Below are 21,229 nucleotides of genomic sequence, written 5' to 3' on the forward strand. Positions count from 1 at the left end.
TCAGCTGGCACAGGCCAGCTGTGAGTTTTTCTTTGCTGTCTAGGCATACCCAAAGTGGTTCTGATCTCAGTTTGTATCTGGCATTACAACTGAAATTATTACAATCTAGAGAGAACTAATGTTCTTAAGAGATCTGTGTAACTCAAGGGGCTTCTCATGTAGATCCACGTCTACAGGATTCGGCCCTTAAACAGGACATTATGGCAAAATCCTGGCTCCACTAAAGGCAGTAGCAAAACACCTATGCCAAACTTGGTTTCTGTGATGGGAGTCTTACCTTCATAATTAACTGCCAAGGGCTGAAACTGCTTATCCACAACAACAAGTGAACACGTAGCATCAAAACCGAGCCCTCGAATCCAGGCAACATCTACTCCTTGGATGATTTTCTGTGAACATACACAAGAAGTTCTTAGATACAAAGATGCCCAGATGCACGCACATGCTAATGCTTTACAGACAAGAGGTTATAAACTGGAATTATAAACAATGATGAGTCAAGCTCAAAAGCTTCTGAGATTCAGTTTGCTTAAGCACCTAAAAATCTGGATGCTAAACCAAAATGTATACAAATTATGCAAGCCTCTTTGGTCTGAAAAACTGGGACTCAGTCTCATGAAAACCTCTCTTGCAGGCTCTCAGTCCAGGTTCGTACAGTCCTGATTGGAAGCAGGACGCACAGGGATGCACAAAAAGGGAAAACAGTGGGAAACACATTACGTTAATTTTATCTTCTTTCTGAAAGGTTTGGGTTGCATTGGGTGTGCGGCTCAGGCACAGGGTTGGGGGTTAGTATTTCATCTAAACTAGGGCCTCTGAAGCTCTGATTCTCTGCACCACTTCTGGGTCAAAACATGTCAGGGAGTTTTTGTTTTTAACCTCACTTAGCATCTTATCACAATTAAATATCCTAGCAGAAGGCTGCCTGTAAAATTGGTCTTAAGTGTATACTAGGACTAATATCACTGCTCTGCACATCGCCTTCGCAAGGCTACCCAGCAGAGATAGGCCTCAGTTAAAACCCTGGAACTCACTGATCCCAGACCTTATGGAAGCTCTGAACTTTGTGGCTTGCTTGTGGTATTGCAAAGAGAGAGAGGAAAAAAAGGTACCCACAAGGACTAAATTGCAAGTGAGGTTGCTAAGCCTCCTAGGAGGTAATTATGGGTATGTCTACATAGAAATTAAACACCTTCGGCTGACCCAGCTCAGCTGACTTGGGCTCACAAGGCTTGGGCTGTGAAGCTGTAAGACTGCTGTGTGGACATTGGGGCTCAGGCTCTGGGACGACGCAAGCGGGGAGGATCTCAGACCCCAGGCTCTAAGCCTAGCCTGAACATCCACACAGCAATTTTACAAGCCCACAGCCCTAGCCCGGGTCAAGGATCCTGACCTGGATCAGCTGTGGGTGTTGAAATGCTGTGTAGACATACCCAAAGTGATACATGGCTACTGCTTGGTGACAATAACCCCCCTTCCCCGCCCCCCACTGTTTAGTTAGCACTGTATTGAGAAATATTTTCTTCAGAGCTGTTTGGTAGTAAGGAATCACACCCACTCCCCTTTAAACGGGAACTGCAAGGTCTTTAGTACTACGAGAAGATATTTTAGGGGTAAAAGGATGCCCGAGGGCAACAGCAAAGCAATTTATAAAGACAGAGAAAATTAAACAGGCAGAGTAAAAGGGCTGCTTTGCTTATCCAGCTAGTCACTCTTCCCTCTCCCCCTCCATCTTATTCATATCAGGGCACTTGCTGCAGAGCCAGGCTCATTAATGTTTGAAAAGGCTGATCAATAACAAGAGAATGGTGAACTGTCCATCTGCAAATTACCAGGCATCTTATGAATATTTAAAGAGCCAACCTCGGAACACAGAGCAGCCTAAGATTGTGGCATTTTTAAGAAGGACAAAAGTGCCTTTTTACATTCACTGCCAATCAAGGTCACCGTACACTTTTACTAAGGGGATGTATAAATTAAGATTCCTGCCCAATAGATACAAGAGAGAGAGGGAGAGGTGATCCCTTATATATTCAGCATAGTAGGGTTTATTCAGTTTCACAATATGTAAACCAATGACCCGTATGCCAGTATTTTTGTCCCTGTATTTCTTCACATTTGTATTATAGTCGTGCCCAGAGCCCTCAGTCAGGATCAGGAGCTCACTGTACTAAGCACCTTCCCTGCCCAAAAGAGCTTACAGTGTCTCACCTCTCCCTCAACAGCTGAATAATGAGCCCCCTTTTTGGCCCCAGTGCAGTCCAGTTGCTCACCATCAAGTCAGTTGTACATGCCAGTAGGTTTTGAGCATCCTTGACTCCCAAAAGGGAGGATGGTCTTGTGTATAAGGGAGAGACAAGGGGGGGTGAGGTAATATCTTTTATTGGACCAGCTTCTGTTGGTGAAAGACACAAGCTTTCAAGCTCCACAGGACCTGAAGAAGGGCTCTGTGAAGCCTGGAAGTTTGTCTTTCACCAACAGAGTCCGATAAAAGATCTTACCACGTCAACCTTGTCTCTCTCATATCCTGGGACCAACACAGTTACAACAACACTGCAAACAATTGTGGATAAGGCTCAGACCAATGAATCAGGAAACCTGGGACCGAATCCTATGCTCACTGAAGTCAGTGATGAAGCTCCCACTGATCTTAATACCCTGGCTTCTATTTCCAGTTGTTTCACAGATTCAATTGTGACCTTGGACAAGTCACGCGACCTCTCTGGTCCTCCAGTTCCCCACCTATAAAATGAGGATAGTGTCTGAGAAGCTACCATCATCTGTATCTAGAAAGTACTTTGGTGCAAAAAAAAAAATTTATGATCAATCAACTGTACTGTATAAATTAAGATTCTGCATAATATACTGCACAACGGAATGGGAGGTGGAAGGCACTGACTGCTAGCCTGCGTCCCATTATAGGAGTTAAGTAATACCTGAAGCATACATTCCTTCCATTTTTTTAGTCCCCTACATATACCTTTGTGACTGTGCAACAAGCAGCCCAGATGTCATCCGAGGATTGCTCATAGTGGTCTGGTTTGGGTTCCCAAATTTGGATTGACTGATCCGCATGTGCCACTATTGTCCCAAATTGGTCTACCAAAGCCGCACGAACACTTGCTGTTACAACATCAATCCCAACATAGTAATTTACTGGATCCTGCTTCTCACTCTGCATTTTAAATAAGCCTGTAAAAGCACAACAAGTAAAAAGAAATCTGGTTTGAAACACATTAGCATTTTACCGATAAATAATTATGGTGATGATGTTGATAGTAATGACGAAAAGTTGTACCACATAAAACAAAGTGCAGATCCTATGCAGCCATTTTGACTGTTTGGTAGCAGAGCAGAACAATTTTTGCAAGTCTTCACTATAATTTTTAAATTAATTGCTTCTTCAGTCCTCCTACGGCTTGTGTTCTTTTTCTGCAAACATTCCTGTACTTGAGCTTTAGTGACATAAATGTTTCTGGAAAGCAAACATCAAATTTGCAAACAAGATTATGCATGATAGAAACGTGACCATTCATCCAATCAGGTGAGCATTTATATCTCAGTCAAGCTGAGAGAATTGCAAATTATAGTTGAAACTAATAGTTTGAAGGTTCAGATAAGCACCTAAAAGTCCAGCTGCCTTTATGAATAATAAATCACACCAGAGAAACCTGCACAATTAGACTAAAACTTTCATTTTGCAGAAATCAAAAACTACTAGTCAATCATAGTCTCTGGGCACATGTGAAGTCACTATAAAATACCAAAGAATTACACACACATCCCAAAAAGAAAATCAGCTCAAAAAACTCTCTCCAGATGTCAAACAAAACAGTTCACACAAGTTACCAGCCATATTTTAACAATCATGATTTTGTTGTTTGTTCATTTTTTTACATTTTCCCCACAACGACATGTCTTGCCTGCGATTCCAGCTCATATTCATCCAGCTCCACCCCCTTTTACAAATGCCTCACCATTATTTATTAATTTTGCTTATTAGACTGATTAAAAACGCTCCTACTCAACAGCTCCAGTTACCCTGCTGTCACTTAAGTGGGGGGCAGGGATAGCTCAGTGGTTTAAGCATTGGCCTGCTAAACCCAGGGTTGTGAGTTCAATCCTTGAGGGGGCCATTTAGGGATCTGGGGCAAAAATTGGGGATTGGTCCTGCTTTGAAAAGGGGATTGGACTAGATGACCTCCTGAGGTCCCTTCCAACCCTGATATTCTAGGATTCTAAGTACACCGCCAGTTTTATAAACATAGACAGACAGACCCCTTTAAAACAATCCAGCCAAAAAGCACCAGCTCAATCCACCCGATCCTTCACCATTATACCCCTATTCTCCTCAAATGCCCACAGAAACAGATCAACCTTGCAACGTACCCAGAAAGTCAATGTGTGGGGAAAGCAACCTTAAAAAGTCATGGTTCCCTCCTGGAGGTCACTCTACCAGAAGCTTCATCTCTTGCCACATCAAGAGGATTCCAGTTTGACCACCTCTGCTAACTCAGATGGGGCAGTATGGCACAAAGAGAGAGGCAACCTGCAGGTCCCAGGCATTTAGGGCTATATCAGTTAAAATCAACATCTTAAAATCTATCCAGAAGCAAACTGGAACACAGCATAGATGACTGGTTTTATTTGCTCTCAATAAAATTCTCTGCTTACCAAGGGCCTGGAGTCAATGGAAGTAGAATCAGATGCTAAGCCCTGATTCTGCAAAGACCTGCACACGTGCTCAACTTTAAGCACGTGAGTAGCCCCCATGGACTCAGCAGGACTACTCAAATGTTTAAAATTAAGTGTAGGTATAACTCTTTGGAGGAATAGGACTTCAGTGGCCAGGTGCCTTCTGAACCAGTTCCAAAAAAACAGTGATATACTGAAAACAGTGAGAGCCCTCTCCTTTAAGACCACAACAGCCTACTGGATGTTTATGACATTCCAGGATGCAATCCAGACCACTGGGAGGTTGTATCACCCCTGTCCTGCAAGCTTGGGTGTTCTCAACACTTTGCTGCTGTAGCTCCCACCTGGGCTGCTCACAAACAGCCTGCCTGCATCCAAGTAACACCCTGAATGTCTGTTATAGCAGCAGCCACAAATCTGTCAAACTCTGGCTTCCATCAGCCTTGGTTATCATTTGCAGGGTGACCCCAACACACTCCCAGTCTCAAATTTTCCCCCAAAAATGTGTGTTCTGCCCACAGTCCAGATATATTAGGTCCATTGCCCCTTTAAGGGGCTCAATGTACAACCATCTACTACATCTAAATTGAGTTATTCAAACAATTCACAACACCAGACTAGTTTTAATTAAAGAATAAAACAAGTTTATTTAACTACAAAGAGACAGATTTGAAGTGAGTACAAGTATAACACATTAAAATCAGAAATGGTTACAAGAGAAATAAAGATAAAGTGGTTTCTAAACTTAAACTAGACTTGGTTCAAGGTGAAGTTCTTACCACAAAAACTTGGGGTGTTTTTGCCTCTTACTTTTATAGTTCAGTCACCCTTTGAAATGCATTTTCCTGAGTGTTACCCTTGGATAAAATTCCTTCCCTCAAAGGATGGAGACATGGGGTCTCGTCATGGAGGAGGCTTCATGCTGTTGTTTGCTAAAATGCAAATTTGCCTAGTCTCCCTCTTGCTGTTTCAAAGGCCTTGTTTATTACATATATGTAAACTGAGTTTAAACATAAATTCCCTTCTTTAACACCTGCTTGACCAGTCCTGCCTAATCAGGGCTATGTGGGTTTGAACATGTGCTTCCAACATTATTCCAGGGGATTTCATAACTTTACACATGATGTTGCTACATACATTTCACCATGATATTACTGACCAGCAAATTACTAGTTTTCAAATGATACCTCACAAGACATAGTTTGCACAAAGATTATTACAGTGGTGTACAGGGTGTGGATACAGAGGTGTATTTGGTCACAAAGTTCAAATAAAGAATACTACAGTTTAGAATTTTTTACAAGTTCTTCTATGCTTTTTTTTCCTGAAACCACAACTTTTCTTCTAAAATTAAATATCTTTAAAGCTATGATTATCTGTCCAGGATGGTCTATCACCAAGAATGAGTTTCAACACAGTACTGTTGTGCTTGAAAAAGCACCTGTTTATGTTGTGTGGCTGGTGAGGTCAGCATCATACTGAATTAGCAGCAAGATATGATGTAGTCACCATTATTACTGATCACTTCAGTTGTGGGAGCCCCCTACCGAGATCATAAGGGACATATGAAATTTTAAAAAAAATTGCCCGTGCCCCAAAGAGCTCACAATCTCAGCATTTGGCAAGGCAACTGCCAAACGAGGAGGAAAGGGTCACAAAGAAGTGACTGAATTAGGAACAACAAGTAGAAGTAGATAGTTTTGAGTCTTTTCTAGGTATCAGAGCAGAGGCAACTTTGAAGGAGATGTTAAAAGAAGAGCAATGTTGCGGCTGTACATATCTGTCCCATCTTATTCAACACTCCAGAAACTGGTTAGGCAGGGATTGACAACAGGTTGTAGTGTTGGTGCCAAGTTGCAAGTTTCCTCTCAATTTCAGATAGTTTATATTTAGGTAGGAGTTTACCAACAAATCTCACCACCACTTCTTCTCTGACCTGCTTTTGTGACCTTCTAAGTAGGAGTTACATCATGGGATACCTCTACAATAACCCAAGAGTTTTGGATCTGCCATTACTAGCAACTTAAGAACATTCAACATTGCCCAATCAGGAATTTCTTGATTAGAAACTCCCGGGGTGAGGGAGTGCGGGGGGAAGGTCACAGGATCATGAGTCCAGTGAGAGGGTACTAGTGAGATGTTCAAAAGCCCAGATGTGGGTGGGATGGACAGCCAATAAGTAGGGCCCTACCAAATTCACGGCCATGAAAAACACATCATGGACTGTGAAATCTGGTCTCCCGATGTGAAAAATGGTCTTTTGTGTGCTTTTACCTTATACGATACAGATTTCACGGGGGAGACCAGTGTTTCTCAAATTTGGGGTCCTGACCCCAAAGGGAGTTGCAGGGGGGTCGTAAGGTTATTTTAAGGAGGTTGCCGTATTTCCACCCTTACTTCTGCACTGCCTTCGGAGCTGGGCGGCCGGAGAGTGGTGGTTGCTGGCCGGGCACCCAGCTCTGAAGACAGCGCCCCGCCAGCAGCAGTGCAGAAGTAAGAGTGACAATACCATACCATGCCATCCTTACTTCTGTGCTGCTGCTGGCGGCAGCTCTGCCTTCAGAGCTGGGATCCCGGCCAGCAGCTGCCGCTCTCCAGATGCCCAGCTCTGAAGGCAGAGCGGCCGCCAGCAACAGCACAGAAGTAAGGGTAGCAGTACCGCAAACCTCCCTACAATAACTTTGCAACCCCCCACAACTCCTTTTTGGGTCAGTACCCTCAATTTGGGTCAGGATCCCCTACAATTACAACACTGTGAAATTTCAGATTTAAATAGCTGAAATCATGAAATTTATTTTTCAAATCCCATGACTGTGAAATTGACCAAAATGGACCATGAATTTGGTAGGGTCCTACTAATAAGTGTGCTTGTTTTCTAAGAAAACTCACTAAGACATGAAATAAGTGACTGGGGACTATCTGCCCCACTATCTGCTACCTGCGGCTGGTTTTCGAGTTCCACTGGGCAGGGGGAGCACAGGCTCTACTGAACAGTGGTCTTATTACGCAAGATCAGTTGTTCAGGTAAAGACTGGTAAAATGTAATAATGGTAACTATATGCCTTTAGTCTGCTCTAACAACAGTCTGATACTTAAGAGTACTGGTAAGAAACTTGACATTATTTCCTGGCCCTAGCCACATGACCTGGTCAGGGTGACACAGATTAATATCTCTGTCAGATTACAGAGGTCACATTCACTGACTCCAGTAATTATTACTACATCTATCCCAGTTTGGGGATGCCCATTACAACAATCTGCATCCTGCTCTGCAACTTATTTTTTGACTGTTGATTGGATTGCTAGGCATCATCTGAAAAAGATAATGTTCCCATTGTAATTTCACACTGGCTTTCCTAAAACAAAGTTTAGAAAGTTGGCTGCAAATGTTGATAACTACTTGTTAGAAATATCACTAACTATACTGTTCTTGATATTATCTCATGCATTTCCCTCTGTTTCTCTTTATTTTGGCACTGCCTCTGACTGCTGACTCATTTTAAAAAAAGAAAGAACCATGAGAAAAGTAACTAACTGGATTTCATTTTTAAAATAGAAAAATGGTGTTTAAGGTCTTTCACAGAATATGGAAATCAAAAAGAATACTTTACAGAGAGAGAGAGAGAGAGAGTACTACTTCTAATTTTTTATTCCTCTTCCATATATGGCAGCCTTGATTTTAGATCCTTCATGTTTTTTCGCTACACAGAGGGCAACTTTAACAGATGTTAGAGAATTAAACTATATAGTACATCGCTACTCAGCACTTAAAATTATGGCTTTGCAATGGATTCTCACCACAAGCATTTGAAAACTAGAACCCAGTCAACCCATATAATGTTTACTTTCCTTTTTCCCTTACTAAGCAACCAAGGCAATGTGCGTGCATGTGGCCATGTGAACAACAGATTATTTATGTACCTATACTGTATATATTACAGTCTATGAACAAACACTATTTGACTTCTGCAATTTGATTGACAGTCACCAAGAGTAAGTCAATTAGCAAACTCCTGAAAGACAAATTCCTCATCTCTTTTTACTAGTCTCTCTCTGAGTAATGACTCTTGATTAAACTTTTAGAAGCAGTAACTTAATATTTTACAATAAAAATAAACTAACATAAACATTAACCTTTTTTTCAAACCTATCACTTGCAACAAGGTCATTCTGAGCCACTGAGCTTGTTCAAAGGACGTCTCTGCAACATGATCTAGTGCACCTACAGGTCATCTGGATCCACAAGAAAGCACTGTTATCTCTTCATCACAAATGTCACTGACTGGGCTCTCTGGTGAACAGCCCAAATCCCTGCAAAACTAAAACCTGAACAGAGAGGTTGGTAGAAAGGACTTGGCCCACGTGTTTGATCATAAATTTAAAGAGAGAGCATGTGTTCAATTTTGTTTACAAAATAATCCCTTGGTCACAGAAAGGATTCTGAACTAGGACTCATAACACTAGATCCAAGTAAGTTAAGAGCCAGAGGTGGATCCCAATCCAAACTTCATGGCTTGGAACCTGAAACGGAAGTTCTCTATGTAATTTATGCAACAAATACTTTCTTCCCTCTTTTCTATTAATCAGGTTGCTATTGTAGAATTGTTGCAGTTAATATGATTCTGAGCAGGGTGGACTGATTTAAACCAAAGCAATTTATTTCACCTATTTTGATCATGATTTAAATTGGCAAGCAGAAAACCTTGCCTCGATTTTACTCATGTTTTGCATTTGTACTTTTTAGTTGTTTGGCTAAAGAAAGGTTGATTGTCATTGGTTGGTAACCATTAACACATGCTGATTTGCAACAAAATATAGCCTTTACACTAAATTTGATAAAAGGAGGACTTGTGGCACCTTAGAGACTAACCAATTTATTTGAGCATAAGCTTTCGTGAGCTACAGCTCACTTCATCGGATGCATCCACGGTATGCATCCGATGAAGTAAGCTGTAGCTCACGAAAGCTCATGCTCAAATAAATTGGTTAGTCTCTAAGGTGCCACAAGTCCTACTTTTCTTTTTGCGAATACAGACTAACACGGCTGCTACTCAGAAACCTGTCACTAAATTTGATGTTTCTTTTTGCTACCCAGGAATATATAATGTATCTATATATGTTTATTTATTCAATTATATAGCTTAATTTACTTTATTCAGATTTTTTATTTTTACATTTTGTATTACATTAGAAAATGGTAAATGATGCATTTCTTATTTATTAGATTATTAATTTTTTACTTGTGATTTGTGTCAAGCTCTATTTGGATGGAAATTCAAATCAATTAAAATGCACAAAAACAGAATTTTACATTTGTTTTTAATCAGTTAAATAAAAATACCTTAAATGTGCTCAATACATAGGGGAAAAAAGTTTATCAAAATATTTTGTATTTAAAACTAACTGATTTATTAAACAAGGGAAATATTAGTTATAGCTAGTTAATTGAACTGATTGTTTCTGGACATCATGTCCTTCAAGATTTTCAAACTCGTCCTCTCATAGCTAGTTTTTATTCATTGATTGGAAGAGGAACACAAGCTTTCCTGCTTTTTCAACTGCCAAGTGGTTTCTTATTTTTGAATAAACTAGTTATTGAACTGAACTATTTGAACAAACCGAAATGAAGAAAATATTCTCTCTCCATCTGCAGAAGAGGCTACTGCTGTCCAAAGCTGGTTTAGCTCTTCAGCAAGCTCTGGTTCAAGGCCTTTAGCCAGTGACTTCCACCAGTTCAGTGGTTTGACTTTCTTTAAAAGGTGGCAGCAAACATGTGCGGCTTATTACTGTTTTGTATTTAATTTAAATGACAACTCTATTATAAGTAGTTTAGATCTGAACATGGTTGTCAATTTAAAATTTAATTTGAAGAAGGTTTATTTTTAACAAATAAATCTGTATTTAATTTAATTTTTTTTAAAAACCTCATGTAAAATAAAAGTCCAATTTTCGTATTAAAAAAAATCAATTTTTATCCACCCTGATTCTGAGGAAAACAGGGTAAGTGGGAGCAGAATACAGCAGAAAAAACACTGATACAGTCAATAAGGTCTTTGCCTCAGGAATAATGTTAATAATAAGAAGCAAAATAAAATAAAGGAAGCTGAAAAGGAAACAAAACTCCTCATCTTGGTGTTCAACCCACTGCTACGAATCCTGGTGGTGGAGCCTAGCTTTCCCCCACAGGCCATTCGACTCACTGTTTCTCACAAACCCAATTTGCAGTTCTTTGCCTGAGCACATGTGCAAGGAGGGAGAAGCTGACCTGTGATTAACCCCTGGTTCACTCTGAGCAGAGGATGCCTCTGCCCCTTGTGGCACAAGAACATAGAGATATTTAGCCCGCATCCTGCAATGGGCTCCAAGTAAGTAGCTTTCTGCTGCTGTGTGGAACAGCCTCAACTTCAATGGAGCTCTGCCCACGCAGCATTCAAGCCTTTGATTTTTTTAATGTTATTATTTGGACTTTGCAAACAGAAAAATAGGAACACCAGATATGACGGGAAAAGGAGCTACCAAACTCAAACAGGCCATTGAGCCAACATCCTTTCAGAGTAATAAGGCACCAATCACCTCCTCCTTCATGAGTTGCAGGAGGGACAGGACAGCTTTTGAAACAAGTACTTATGATCAAAGGGCTGCAGCATATGATAAATATTTATAAGTGCTATTAAATAATAGTCTGTATAAATATTACACAAAATGTGCATGCTGAAAACCACAGACTTCCCAGTTTATCCTTAAACAAATGTGCTCGTTTTCCCACATAGGCAGTAAAAAAAAAACAAACTAACTGCCCTCTGCAAAAACATTTCATTCAAGAAAAAGAAAATCCTGAACATGGTTTGTTTAAATTTAAAAGGAATGACTGAGAAACCAGACAAATATTTCATTACAATTAAGTATTGAGCTCTGTTTGTCTTACCTTACTTTATGGTTATCAAACTGCCTTGAGTTAAAGCTATAGTACCAGGAGACACTACACCCACACACGCAGCAGACTGGTGCTCAGCAGAAATATTTATCAGCTGTAAGTACAGATTTTGTGGTATCGTACACTTAAACTCAGGGAATTATAAAGGATTGACACTTTTTTTTTTAAACTTTGATCTTTGGAACTTTGCAGGCTGCCCGGGCCAACAGATCATGTGTAAATAGCATGGTTTTGGTAGTGCAGCTGTTCTTTTTCTAGGGATTATAGGGGGAAAGATTAGCAAATTAGGCTTCATAATCTTAATATGAACATTTCTAAACAGTACGTTAAACAAAAGTTGCATGCCAATGTCACAGTCTTTATGAAAGGGAGATAAAATGGAAGGGGTATCTTTGACAACACTGTGCCTAGTAGAAAGTTCAACACTATCTTGGCCTTTTAATGATACAAAAAGCAAACAACAAAACAATTTATGGCGGCAGTGTAATCAAGATCTCTTCTTAAAGGCAAAGTACTCCAGTCCTCTTGCCAGGACAGCATAAAAGTCACCTATGGGGTAGGGAAAGGGTAAACCACAGGACACTAGTGTTGTTTTCTCACCATGTGACCCTCCAATGCTCTGAATGCCCATGGGACAGCACTATCACCCTATCAACAATGGCTTACTTCCCACTTAGGCAGTGCCAAAAGAAAGATTACATGCACAATAGCTCTGTGGTTCTGGAGTTTGTATGCATGCTAACAATAAAAACAACTGGAACAGATAACATACTTACTCTAAGGTTGCTCTTTATCACTGTATTGTTAATTTTTTAAAATCAAATCTTCCTCCTTGACCCAACTTTTTTCTTTCATTAATAAATACTTATCCATGTGAAAAGCTCCATTGGCATGCCATGAACTTTACAAGGACAGGGAAACTGAGGCACAAAGAGGGAGCGTGATTTGCTCAAGACCTGTGGCACAGTTGCGTATAACATAACATAAGAATGGCCCTACTGGGTCAGACCAAAAGTCCATCTATCCCAGTATCCTGTCTTCTGACAGTGGCCAGTTCCAGATGCCCCAGAGGGAATGAACAGAACAGGTAATCAAGTGATCCATCCCCTGTTGGTCATTCCCAGCTCCTGGTAAACAGAGGCTAGGACACCATTCCTGCCCATCCTGGCTAATAACCATTGATGGACACATCCTCCATGAATTTATCTAGTTCTTTTTTGAACCCTGTTATGGTCTTGGCCTTCACAACATTCTCTGGCAAGGAGTTCCACAGGTTGACTGTGCGCTGTGTAAAGAAATACTTCCTTTTATTTGTTTTAAACCTGCTGCCCATTAATTTCATTTGGTGACCCCCCTAGTTCTTGTGTTATGAGAAATAGTAAACAATACTTCCTTATCTACTTCCTCTACACTGGTCATGATTTTATAGACCTCAATCATATCTCCCCTTAGTTGTCTCTTTTCTAAGCTGAAAAGTCCCAGTCTTACTAATCTCTCCTCATATGGAAGCAGTTCCATACCCCTGATCATTTTTGTTGCCCTTTTCTGAACCTTTTCCAATTCCAATACATCTTTTTTGAGATGGTGCGACCACATCTACACACAGTATTCAAGATGTGGGCGTACCGTGGATTTATATAGATGCAACATGATATTTTATGTCCTATTATCTATTCCTTTATTAATTATTTCCAGCATTCTGTTCGCTTTTTTGACTGCCACTGTACATTGACTGGATGTTTTCAGAAAACTATCCACAATGACTCCAAGATCTTTTTCTTGAGTGGTAACAGCTAATTTAGACCCCATTGTTTTATATGTATAGTTGGGATTATGCTTTCCAATGTGCATTACTTTGTATTTATCAACATTAAATTTCATCTGCCATTTTGTTGCCCAGTTTTGAGAGATCCTTTTTGCAGCTCTTCGCAGTCTGCCTGGGTCTTAACTGGGTATAGGACCCAGGCCTCCGAACTCTCAGTCTCATAGTCTATCCACTAGACTGTGCTGCGTCAACATTTCTAATCTGACCATCAGGCATTAAAATATTTTCCTTCAATAAACTACACTGCAGGTCTGAAACCTAGTATGATCAGCCTCAACTTCTTATCCCATCCTTTCCTCCACACAAATAACCCTCCAAACTCCTCCTAACTGCTGATCTCCCAGGGCCTGCCCACCATGTTTTCCTTCTCTAACTCCCCAAGATGTCGTTGAGGATAGAACTGCAACACATTCTTTTTATTCTTTCATGTCTATATTTTTTAATTTTTTAAGTACTTATAGACCAAACCTCTGGTCTCACCTACGCTGGTGTAAGTCTGGGGCACTACTGATTTATACCAGAGTAAGTAAATGCAAAATTTGGCCCACAGAACCATTCTGAAATAGACAACATCCAGGTAAGTCACTGAAACAACAGAAAAGCAACATAGTTGCAAATAATGAAAATGCACAAGAATTCCCAACACTGATCAAAGCTGACATTAAAAAAAAAACACCACAATTAAGAAAATTATCAGAACAAGAGGGATCCTGTAATTGACTTTTTTCAAACTCCATTGGCTACAGAGAAATCTCACTCAAGAAGCTGAGAGATGTCGGCATGACAGATGTCAACAAAAATCAGACTCTGCCAAATGAACAATAAAGCTGCTAATATCTAAATAATTAAACCAATCTGTAGTGAAACAGAACGCTGATGCTCTCCTCCTTAGAGCTCTCCTCTTGAGTTTGTATGCAAAGAAAAGGCCCTTGATCAAATTATTAGAACAAGAGAGTCCTGGCCCATCACTAAGGCGCTAGGCATTTCCACAGTACAAATAATAATAATGATGACAGGTGCAAATTTTGCCCTTCTTTTCTGTGCAGGGCTCAATCAGGAGCACACTCTGATCTCTACTAATCGATTTGCTACTTGCAACAATTCAATGATCAGTTCAGATGAACAAATCTCAGCCTATAAGGTGTCTCAAAACAGTTCACCTCAAAGATCTGCAATTCGTTGGTCATGAGCTGTGACTGGGCAGGTGGCAGTATTTCTGCTGCCTGACTGAAGACTTTTTATAAACAAGGGAACAATAAATAATGACTATTAGACAGCTGGCAGGCAGGAGAACAGCAACAGTGCCACCCACCAACCTCAACAGGTGGAAAACTTGATGGGGCCGTTGGTGATGGGGCCACTGGTAAGGGTAGGAGAACACACACTCCCCCACTCGAGTCTCCAGCCACTCATTGACCATTCTGATGATGAAGGGAACTGAATGGTCCCTCACTCTCCCCTTTCATTAATTTAAACCCTAGCCTGGGTCAAGTGGAGTCTTCTTTTGTTCCATTTAAGCAGCCCCCTTTCCCGTACTGGTAGCTTCGGGACTGTGTTTGCAGATGCTGAAGGTCTAACCGATTGCCTGTTTTGGAGTCAGGAAGGAATCTTTTCATCCTGTAGGGGGCAAATTGGCATAGGCCTGGTAGGTTTGTTCACCTTCCTCACAGCATTCTGGAGGCAAAGTTGAGTTAACTAGGAATGGGATTTAGTAATTAATGGGAGTACTTGGTAAGGATATTAGTTCAGCACAACTTGTGCCGGTTTCCAGCACAGTTTAGTTCCCAGAACTAAAAGACCAGGAATTTTGTTGATCTGCGATGGGGGAGACATTGTGGCTTTTGCAGGCCAAGGTCCCCCACTTTTGTACCTTCTGTGGTAGGGGTGGGGTAGCACTCAAAAAAGTGAGCTGAGCCTTGGGGGTACCTAAGGAGGGTCCACCCCAAGTTATAGGTTGTATGGTAGGGGCCCTGTAACACCACAATTGGAACTACTTAGAATGCCTGATATGTGAGAGTCTGGGTGACAGGGTAGGTAACGCCCCTCCTCGTGTTCCATTTAATAAAGTTGTGGCCTGCTGCTTAAAATCCACCCCCTGTGTTTGTTCTCCTTGGCCACTGTGTCCAGATCAATGAGAGGAGTCAGGTGGGCAAGATGACTCTTTGTAGTGGCTGCCTGGCTAACCAGTCAGCTATCATGTACAGCAGCCACAGCTCTGGTGGCTGGCCCAAGAAAGGAGCTACTGCTCTGTCCCATATGCTCCCAGTGGAGAAGTGGTGTGCCCGTGAGAAATTGCAAGAAAGAAGAGCTTGTGGGTGGAGTAGGAACTACAGAGCTGGCTAAGGATAGCTCTGGGAAAAGACAGGGATTTGCAACCTTTGATCCCTGGGCAGCACCAGTGCTTTGAGACTAAAAGATGAAGACCAGAGAGAGGACACTTAAATTTTTGGGCTATGAATGTGTATTGTATTGATCTGGCCTTGTTTGCTCCATGTTTCCTGGTCCCTTCTCCATCACACTCTGCCTGCTCCCCATCTCCATCTCCATCCCCATCCCCCTCTCCCATGCAAGAAATAACACACTGGGCCTTGCCCTACCCCACTGGCTGCTGTGTAAAGTGCATCTCTTTACCTGTTCTTTAACCTTAAAAACAGCAGGAAGCTGCTATCTAAGGAGCTGCGGACAGGGGCCAGCAGGACGAGAGAAGGCAAAGAACACTCCATGCCAGGACCCAGCCTTTGCTTAGGGAAGCTGTTGCAGCGTGGCTGGCAATCAAACCAGTGCGCTTGGAACCAAGATCGGAGATGCTGGTTTGACTGTTATTGTGTCAAAGAAGAAATGTTACAATCTGAATGTTCCATGAGACTTGTGTGACCAGCCAACAGGAGACAAGAAACCCTAAGTAACGCATCGATCCACGTGGGGCAGCCTACTGCTAATAAGTACCAGTACTGAGAAGGGCCTTTCTTTGCGATCACTGTAACCTACTCTATGCAGGAGGAGGGATAAAACAATGTCAATGAGGCAGTTACAAGATAGCCAGATTGCTGAATTTTAATACGTGTTCATTGTTTTTATTCCCTTCTCTGTTATAATAGGAGTGAAAAAGAAGAAGAATCATAGGCTAAATTCATTCTTAGCATAACTCTGGTGGAAATAACTTAGTTACATCAGGGATGAATTTGCCCTATAAGTTTAATTACATCAGCAAATCATTATAAAATGATTTGCTCTGAGTTCACAATTCTATAAAATGCTAAAATATCAAAATTAGCATATTGGCTGAAATCCATTGTATTTCCCAGCAAGCTTCCACCACTTAAACAACATCTGAATGAATTGTCTATAATAACCCATGGCAGATACTGGAAAGCCTGGGCCAGTAATAGATGTAACACTTAAATCAATTTTTAAAGACATGCTGTAAACCGTTTCTGTTAAGACACTTTCAGCCCAGGAGCAAGTATATTTCTGTAGTCAAATCCAAAATTTACTATACAGTACTCATTCAGTCTTGCATAGTAATTGGAAAGAGTGACAGCCTTAAGTAATTTGTCATATTAAGATTAAACATTTATTTGGGTTGTCAGACAATCTGCAATTCTAAACACTCTGGCCCTGAAGTTCCTGTCACAACTACTTAGGAAGAAGCAAGGTTGCACATTAGGCTAATTTAAGAGAAACACGTACTCAGAACATAAATCAAATAACAGGACACACTGTACATACGTAATGTGTCAGCATACCTCTCTCTGTATGCTAGAATCCCTAACAGTGATGGACGAACCGCAAATGCTTATCTGAACTGAATAAGGTTTTTTCCTTGTCTTCCCCCACTATTCTATAAAGCCTGAGATTTCCCTCCTTAGTAATCCTCTAGCTTTCTGTGTGAAAAATCCCGCGAACACAAGTACAGCACCCAAAAGATATCAGCCACTTGCCCCTTTACAAGTTGCGTGCTCTGTGGCTTCCCATAGAGCAAAGAACACCTCAGACAGGAAAGCCCAAAGCTTGTAAGTTTGTGCACCGCAGAGATTTTCAGGGACCTGCATGCAGCCTTCTCTTTCTCGGTGAGGAGCTGCGGGAGATGTGGGTCAGACCACTAGAGGTCTGCTTCCTCTTTCAAAGTCCTCAGGGAGGGAGACAGAACTGTTTGTGATCACCCTGGGCTCTCTCCCCACTTCAGCAGATGAAACCTGAGAGAAAACTTCTGGTACCACAAAGCCCAGAACAATCGTCAAGGGAGCTGGAGACAAAAGAATGAAAACACTGACTCCCCCCTCGTAATGCTTAACCCTACAGAAAAAGACCCCTAAAGATCAAAGACATAAACCTTACCCCAAGCAGAGTTTGGATTCTGAAAAAGGAGAAGTGCCAGAAACTCCAAGAGGGACTGCACTATTGCTATTAATTTCACACGGAAGGGCCTGCTTCTCTCTGCATTTACACCTGGCTAACTTATGCGGCTCCCAGCTGAGCTTGCTGGCTTCTGAGAATCCTTTAAATTATTTGGCACCTATCTCTCCCAAACAATGCATTGGAGCCTAGGTGCTAACTTGGGGTTGAGAATTCCACTAGGCAACTGTGCATTGCAATGCTTAAATACTCAGTAGTATATTACCCTAAGATAGATAGAGGGCTCAAGTTGTAAAATGAGGATCCATAGTATAATCATTCTCTTCTTGTTCCAAGTGGTGCTCAGAAATAGGTCAGAATCAGAACTTCAGCTCTAACACAGAGAAAACATGGGTCCAACAGTAGTAGGTTTGCGAGGAAGGAGCTGTTAAGAAGGATGAGGAAGCAAAGAGATTATAGAGAAGTCACAAGGAGAGGAATGGATGAGGAACTGTCACTCATTTGGGGAAAGGATAGTTATTTGTCCAAAATGATCATAATTTTCTAAAAGATCATCTCTTCAAAAACATTCTGGCATTTCTCCTCTCACCTGGTTGTAGCACAGGACAGAACACAGACAAGGACTGCAAAAGCAACTGAGGCTCCATATCCAAAGTCATGGTGTAGCTGTAGTTCCCTCTCCTTTGACCCTGTCAACAAATTTCTGCTCCAATTCTTAGATCCCCAAATAGTGGCAGCTGTCCTATAGAGGGGTACCCCCCCAGGCTGTGGAAAAAGAGAAGGGCCATGTCCCAACACTCCAGAGTGTGTTCATGTAGGAGAGGAAACTAGTAAGTTCTAGAAAAACCCTTTTTAAAAATTATGTTTTAATACTATATTTTCCTAAATTAGAAGGATTGGTCTTACAGGACAGGGTGTGCAGGAGGATGGAAAATTGAAGTATGATGGAACAACTAACCTCCTTTAGGAGTCTGGGAGAAATTTTGTGTCCTAGCCCTTTCTAAGTTCTTCAGCAGGGTGTCTCTCTCATCCCACTCCCTTATATTTTCTTTCTCCTAAACTGTTTCTGGCCACTGACTTCTCAGGTTAATTTTATTAAATAGCCTTCAGCTCCTACGCCTATAACCAGGTGTCTCAGACTGTTTCCACTTTTCAGAAGAAAGAGAAAATCCCACTACATCCAATATGCAAGCAGCATATCGTTGGGAGCTTCCCCAAAGATCAGGATGATCCACTAAGCAAAACCTCAAAGTGCGTATCTCTTGTGCATGTCTGCTGAAAACTTGCTGCCGCCATTTACACACCAGGAACAAGTTGAGGGTAACTCAGTATGAAGCACGACTCTAATATTGGATTTGGTTAATAAAAATAATTATGAAGGTTAAAGACATGCTGAGCCAAATCCTGGAAGGTGTGAAGCACCTCCTGAGGGGTTCCAAGCACTCTTGATTGTGACTAAAATCAATCAATGGGAGTTGAGGGCAGTCAATAAATCTCAGAATCAGACCCACTGTCAATTAGCTTACGCCCAATAAGGAGGCTGTGTTTTAAGAAAATGTCAAGAAAAACAATTTTTGGGGAACTGACAACCTGAATCATCTTGTACCATCTCACTAGGTACCTGGACATCAGGATGCTGAAGCTGGCTAAGAACAAACCAGTTTAATTTTACTCTCTAACCTGAGTAACATACATGCAAGAAATAAACAGATCACACACACGATTCCAAAAATCTTTTCACTTTGAACAATTTCCAGTGGTTATTCACACAGACAAGCAACCTTCCCGCTACCCTTGCTAGTATTTGAACTTTATACCTTTTAAAACTGAAACATCTTACATGAGGAACAGACAATTTTCTAAATAAAACCTGCTTACAGTCCATGGAATCATTCACTAAAACAGAGACTGTCACACTGGGGTCCGAGGACACTACGTGGTGCCCGATACGACCATGAAGGGTTTGCTAAAAGAGTGCAGAGTAGATACACAGACCAGGTAGAAAACATTATCAGAGTTTGCAGAGTAATTGGATTTTCTATCTAATCATCACAACATTAACATTTTGACTTTCTTGAAAACAAAAAATTATCACCACATTTTTAAAGGGAAGCCTCCAAAAGTAGCAAAGGGGCCCTCAGCTTGGGAGAGCTGAAGAATCACTGCTCTGAACTAAGAGCGGAGCAACAGTAAAAGGCCTACCGTACATTGTTGCCTAAAGAAAACCCTGAGTTGTATGCATTAGTGATCTATGACTTTGCTACACAGCTAATTACTGTTTGGATTGGAGAACAGTGGTCACTTACGTGTCCAAACTGAAATATTATATTAGCTAGCAGTGGGTATGCAGACAGCAGTTTAAAGAAACCACAATTTTCCTCACAGGGCAATTTCCTGACTGCTAGCAGTTGCCGGAAAGCCTCATGTTCCTCTCTTGGCTGGAGCACATTTGTAATGCATTTTCTGATTGGTTAATTGAACCTAAGCCACAACTGGTTGAAATTCTCCCCTCTGCTTTCTTTGAATCTGCTTGAGCACTCAGCACGATCTGTACTGACTGGTACAGCTGTATGTTTTTCATTCTGGACCTGGTTATAGTACTTCATTTTGAACTCTTTTACAAAGATCTGCTGACTGTTGGTTATAGCTGTCAAGCTGCACTGCTTTGTAAAACAGAAGTGTGTGTTATACCTTGTCAAGAATTCAAATTTTTTGCCTCCATAGGAGACTTATTTCTCTTTTATTCAAAAAAAATCAAAGAGGAGAAATAGGTTTTAAAGTACTACTGATAAAATTATAATGCAACCCAAATTCTGCCAGCCACTATAATCCTGTAACCTTGTGAGACTGCAGAAATCCAGGGGGATTTATGGGCGTAGCTTGGACAGTATTTCCCATCTGTAGTGAACACAGAAGCCACACAGCAACCCAAAGAAAGAGCAACACAAGGAAACAATATACAAGCCTAGTTCTGAACCAGGGAACAGGCATTGAAATGGGCATTGTCAGCATTGGGCCAAAAATGTATAACAGTAGCCAAAATCAACAAACCATGACTGTGAGCTGTGGTTTGGTGCTCGTATTTAGGGCTACCACCTTTGAGACTTTTGCCCTGAGGGTCAAAAGTTGCAGTCCAATGTCATGAGAGGTCAATCCCAAGTACATGTAAGAGTTGTTTAAATGACCCTAAGAGATGGGAATAGGATAGTACTATCCAAATGGGGAGAGTTTCCTGAAAAAAGGAACAAAGGGCAGCTGTAGCCATAGTACATGTATTCTAAACTGCGGATAGGGTTAGACTGTGCCAGGTCTCTGCACAAGTAATGGGCTCAAGAGTGTTTGAAAAGTTTATGGAGGAGATGATATGATGAGACTAACTACAATGGGTGATCTGTGACTGCTGCTAATAGCAAATATCT

The 21,229-nt window shown here is 41.3% G+C and overlaps 1 protein-coding gene across 7 annotated transcripts in view; it reads right to left on the minus strand.

Annotated features, from left to right (window-relative positions):
- The window catches only part of FGGY (FGGY carbohydrate kinase domain containing), a 191,600-nt gene extending 171,355 nt beyond the window's left edge, over positions 1-20,245 (minus strand). For 4 of the 7 annotated variants that reach the window (XR_014712657.1, XM_084636725.1, XM_084636724.1 and 1 more), the window contains exons 1-3: positions 20,117-20,245; positions 2,981-3,192; positions 278-389 (exon numbers count right to left, since the gene is read on the minus strand). Coding sequence is in view for 6 of the 7 variants with exons in the window: in XM_084636725.1 (XP_084492851.1) it covers positions 278-389; positions 2,981-3,181 (313 nt within the window). In the remaining variant the exon portion in view is untranslated. Of the gene's footprint in view, positions 1-277; positions 390-2,980; positions 3,193-3,298; positions 3,476-11,620; positions 11,745-20,116 lie in introns of those variants that run through there. The other 3 variants (XM_084636721.1, XM_084636723.1, XM_084636722.1) reach the window with 3 other exon arrangements.
- Between the last annotated feature and the right edge of the window lie 984 nt (positions 20,246-21,229).

Source organism: Lepidochelys olivacea, assembly GCF_965140295.1.
Source record: "Lepidochelys olivacea isolate rLepOli2 genome assembly, chromosome: 8".
Classification (NCBI taxonomy): Eukaryota; Metazoa; Chordata; order Testudines; family Cheloniidae; genus Lepidochelys; species Lepidochelys olivacea.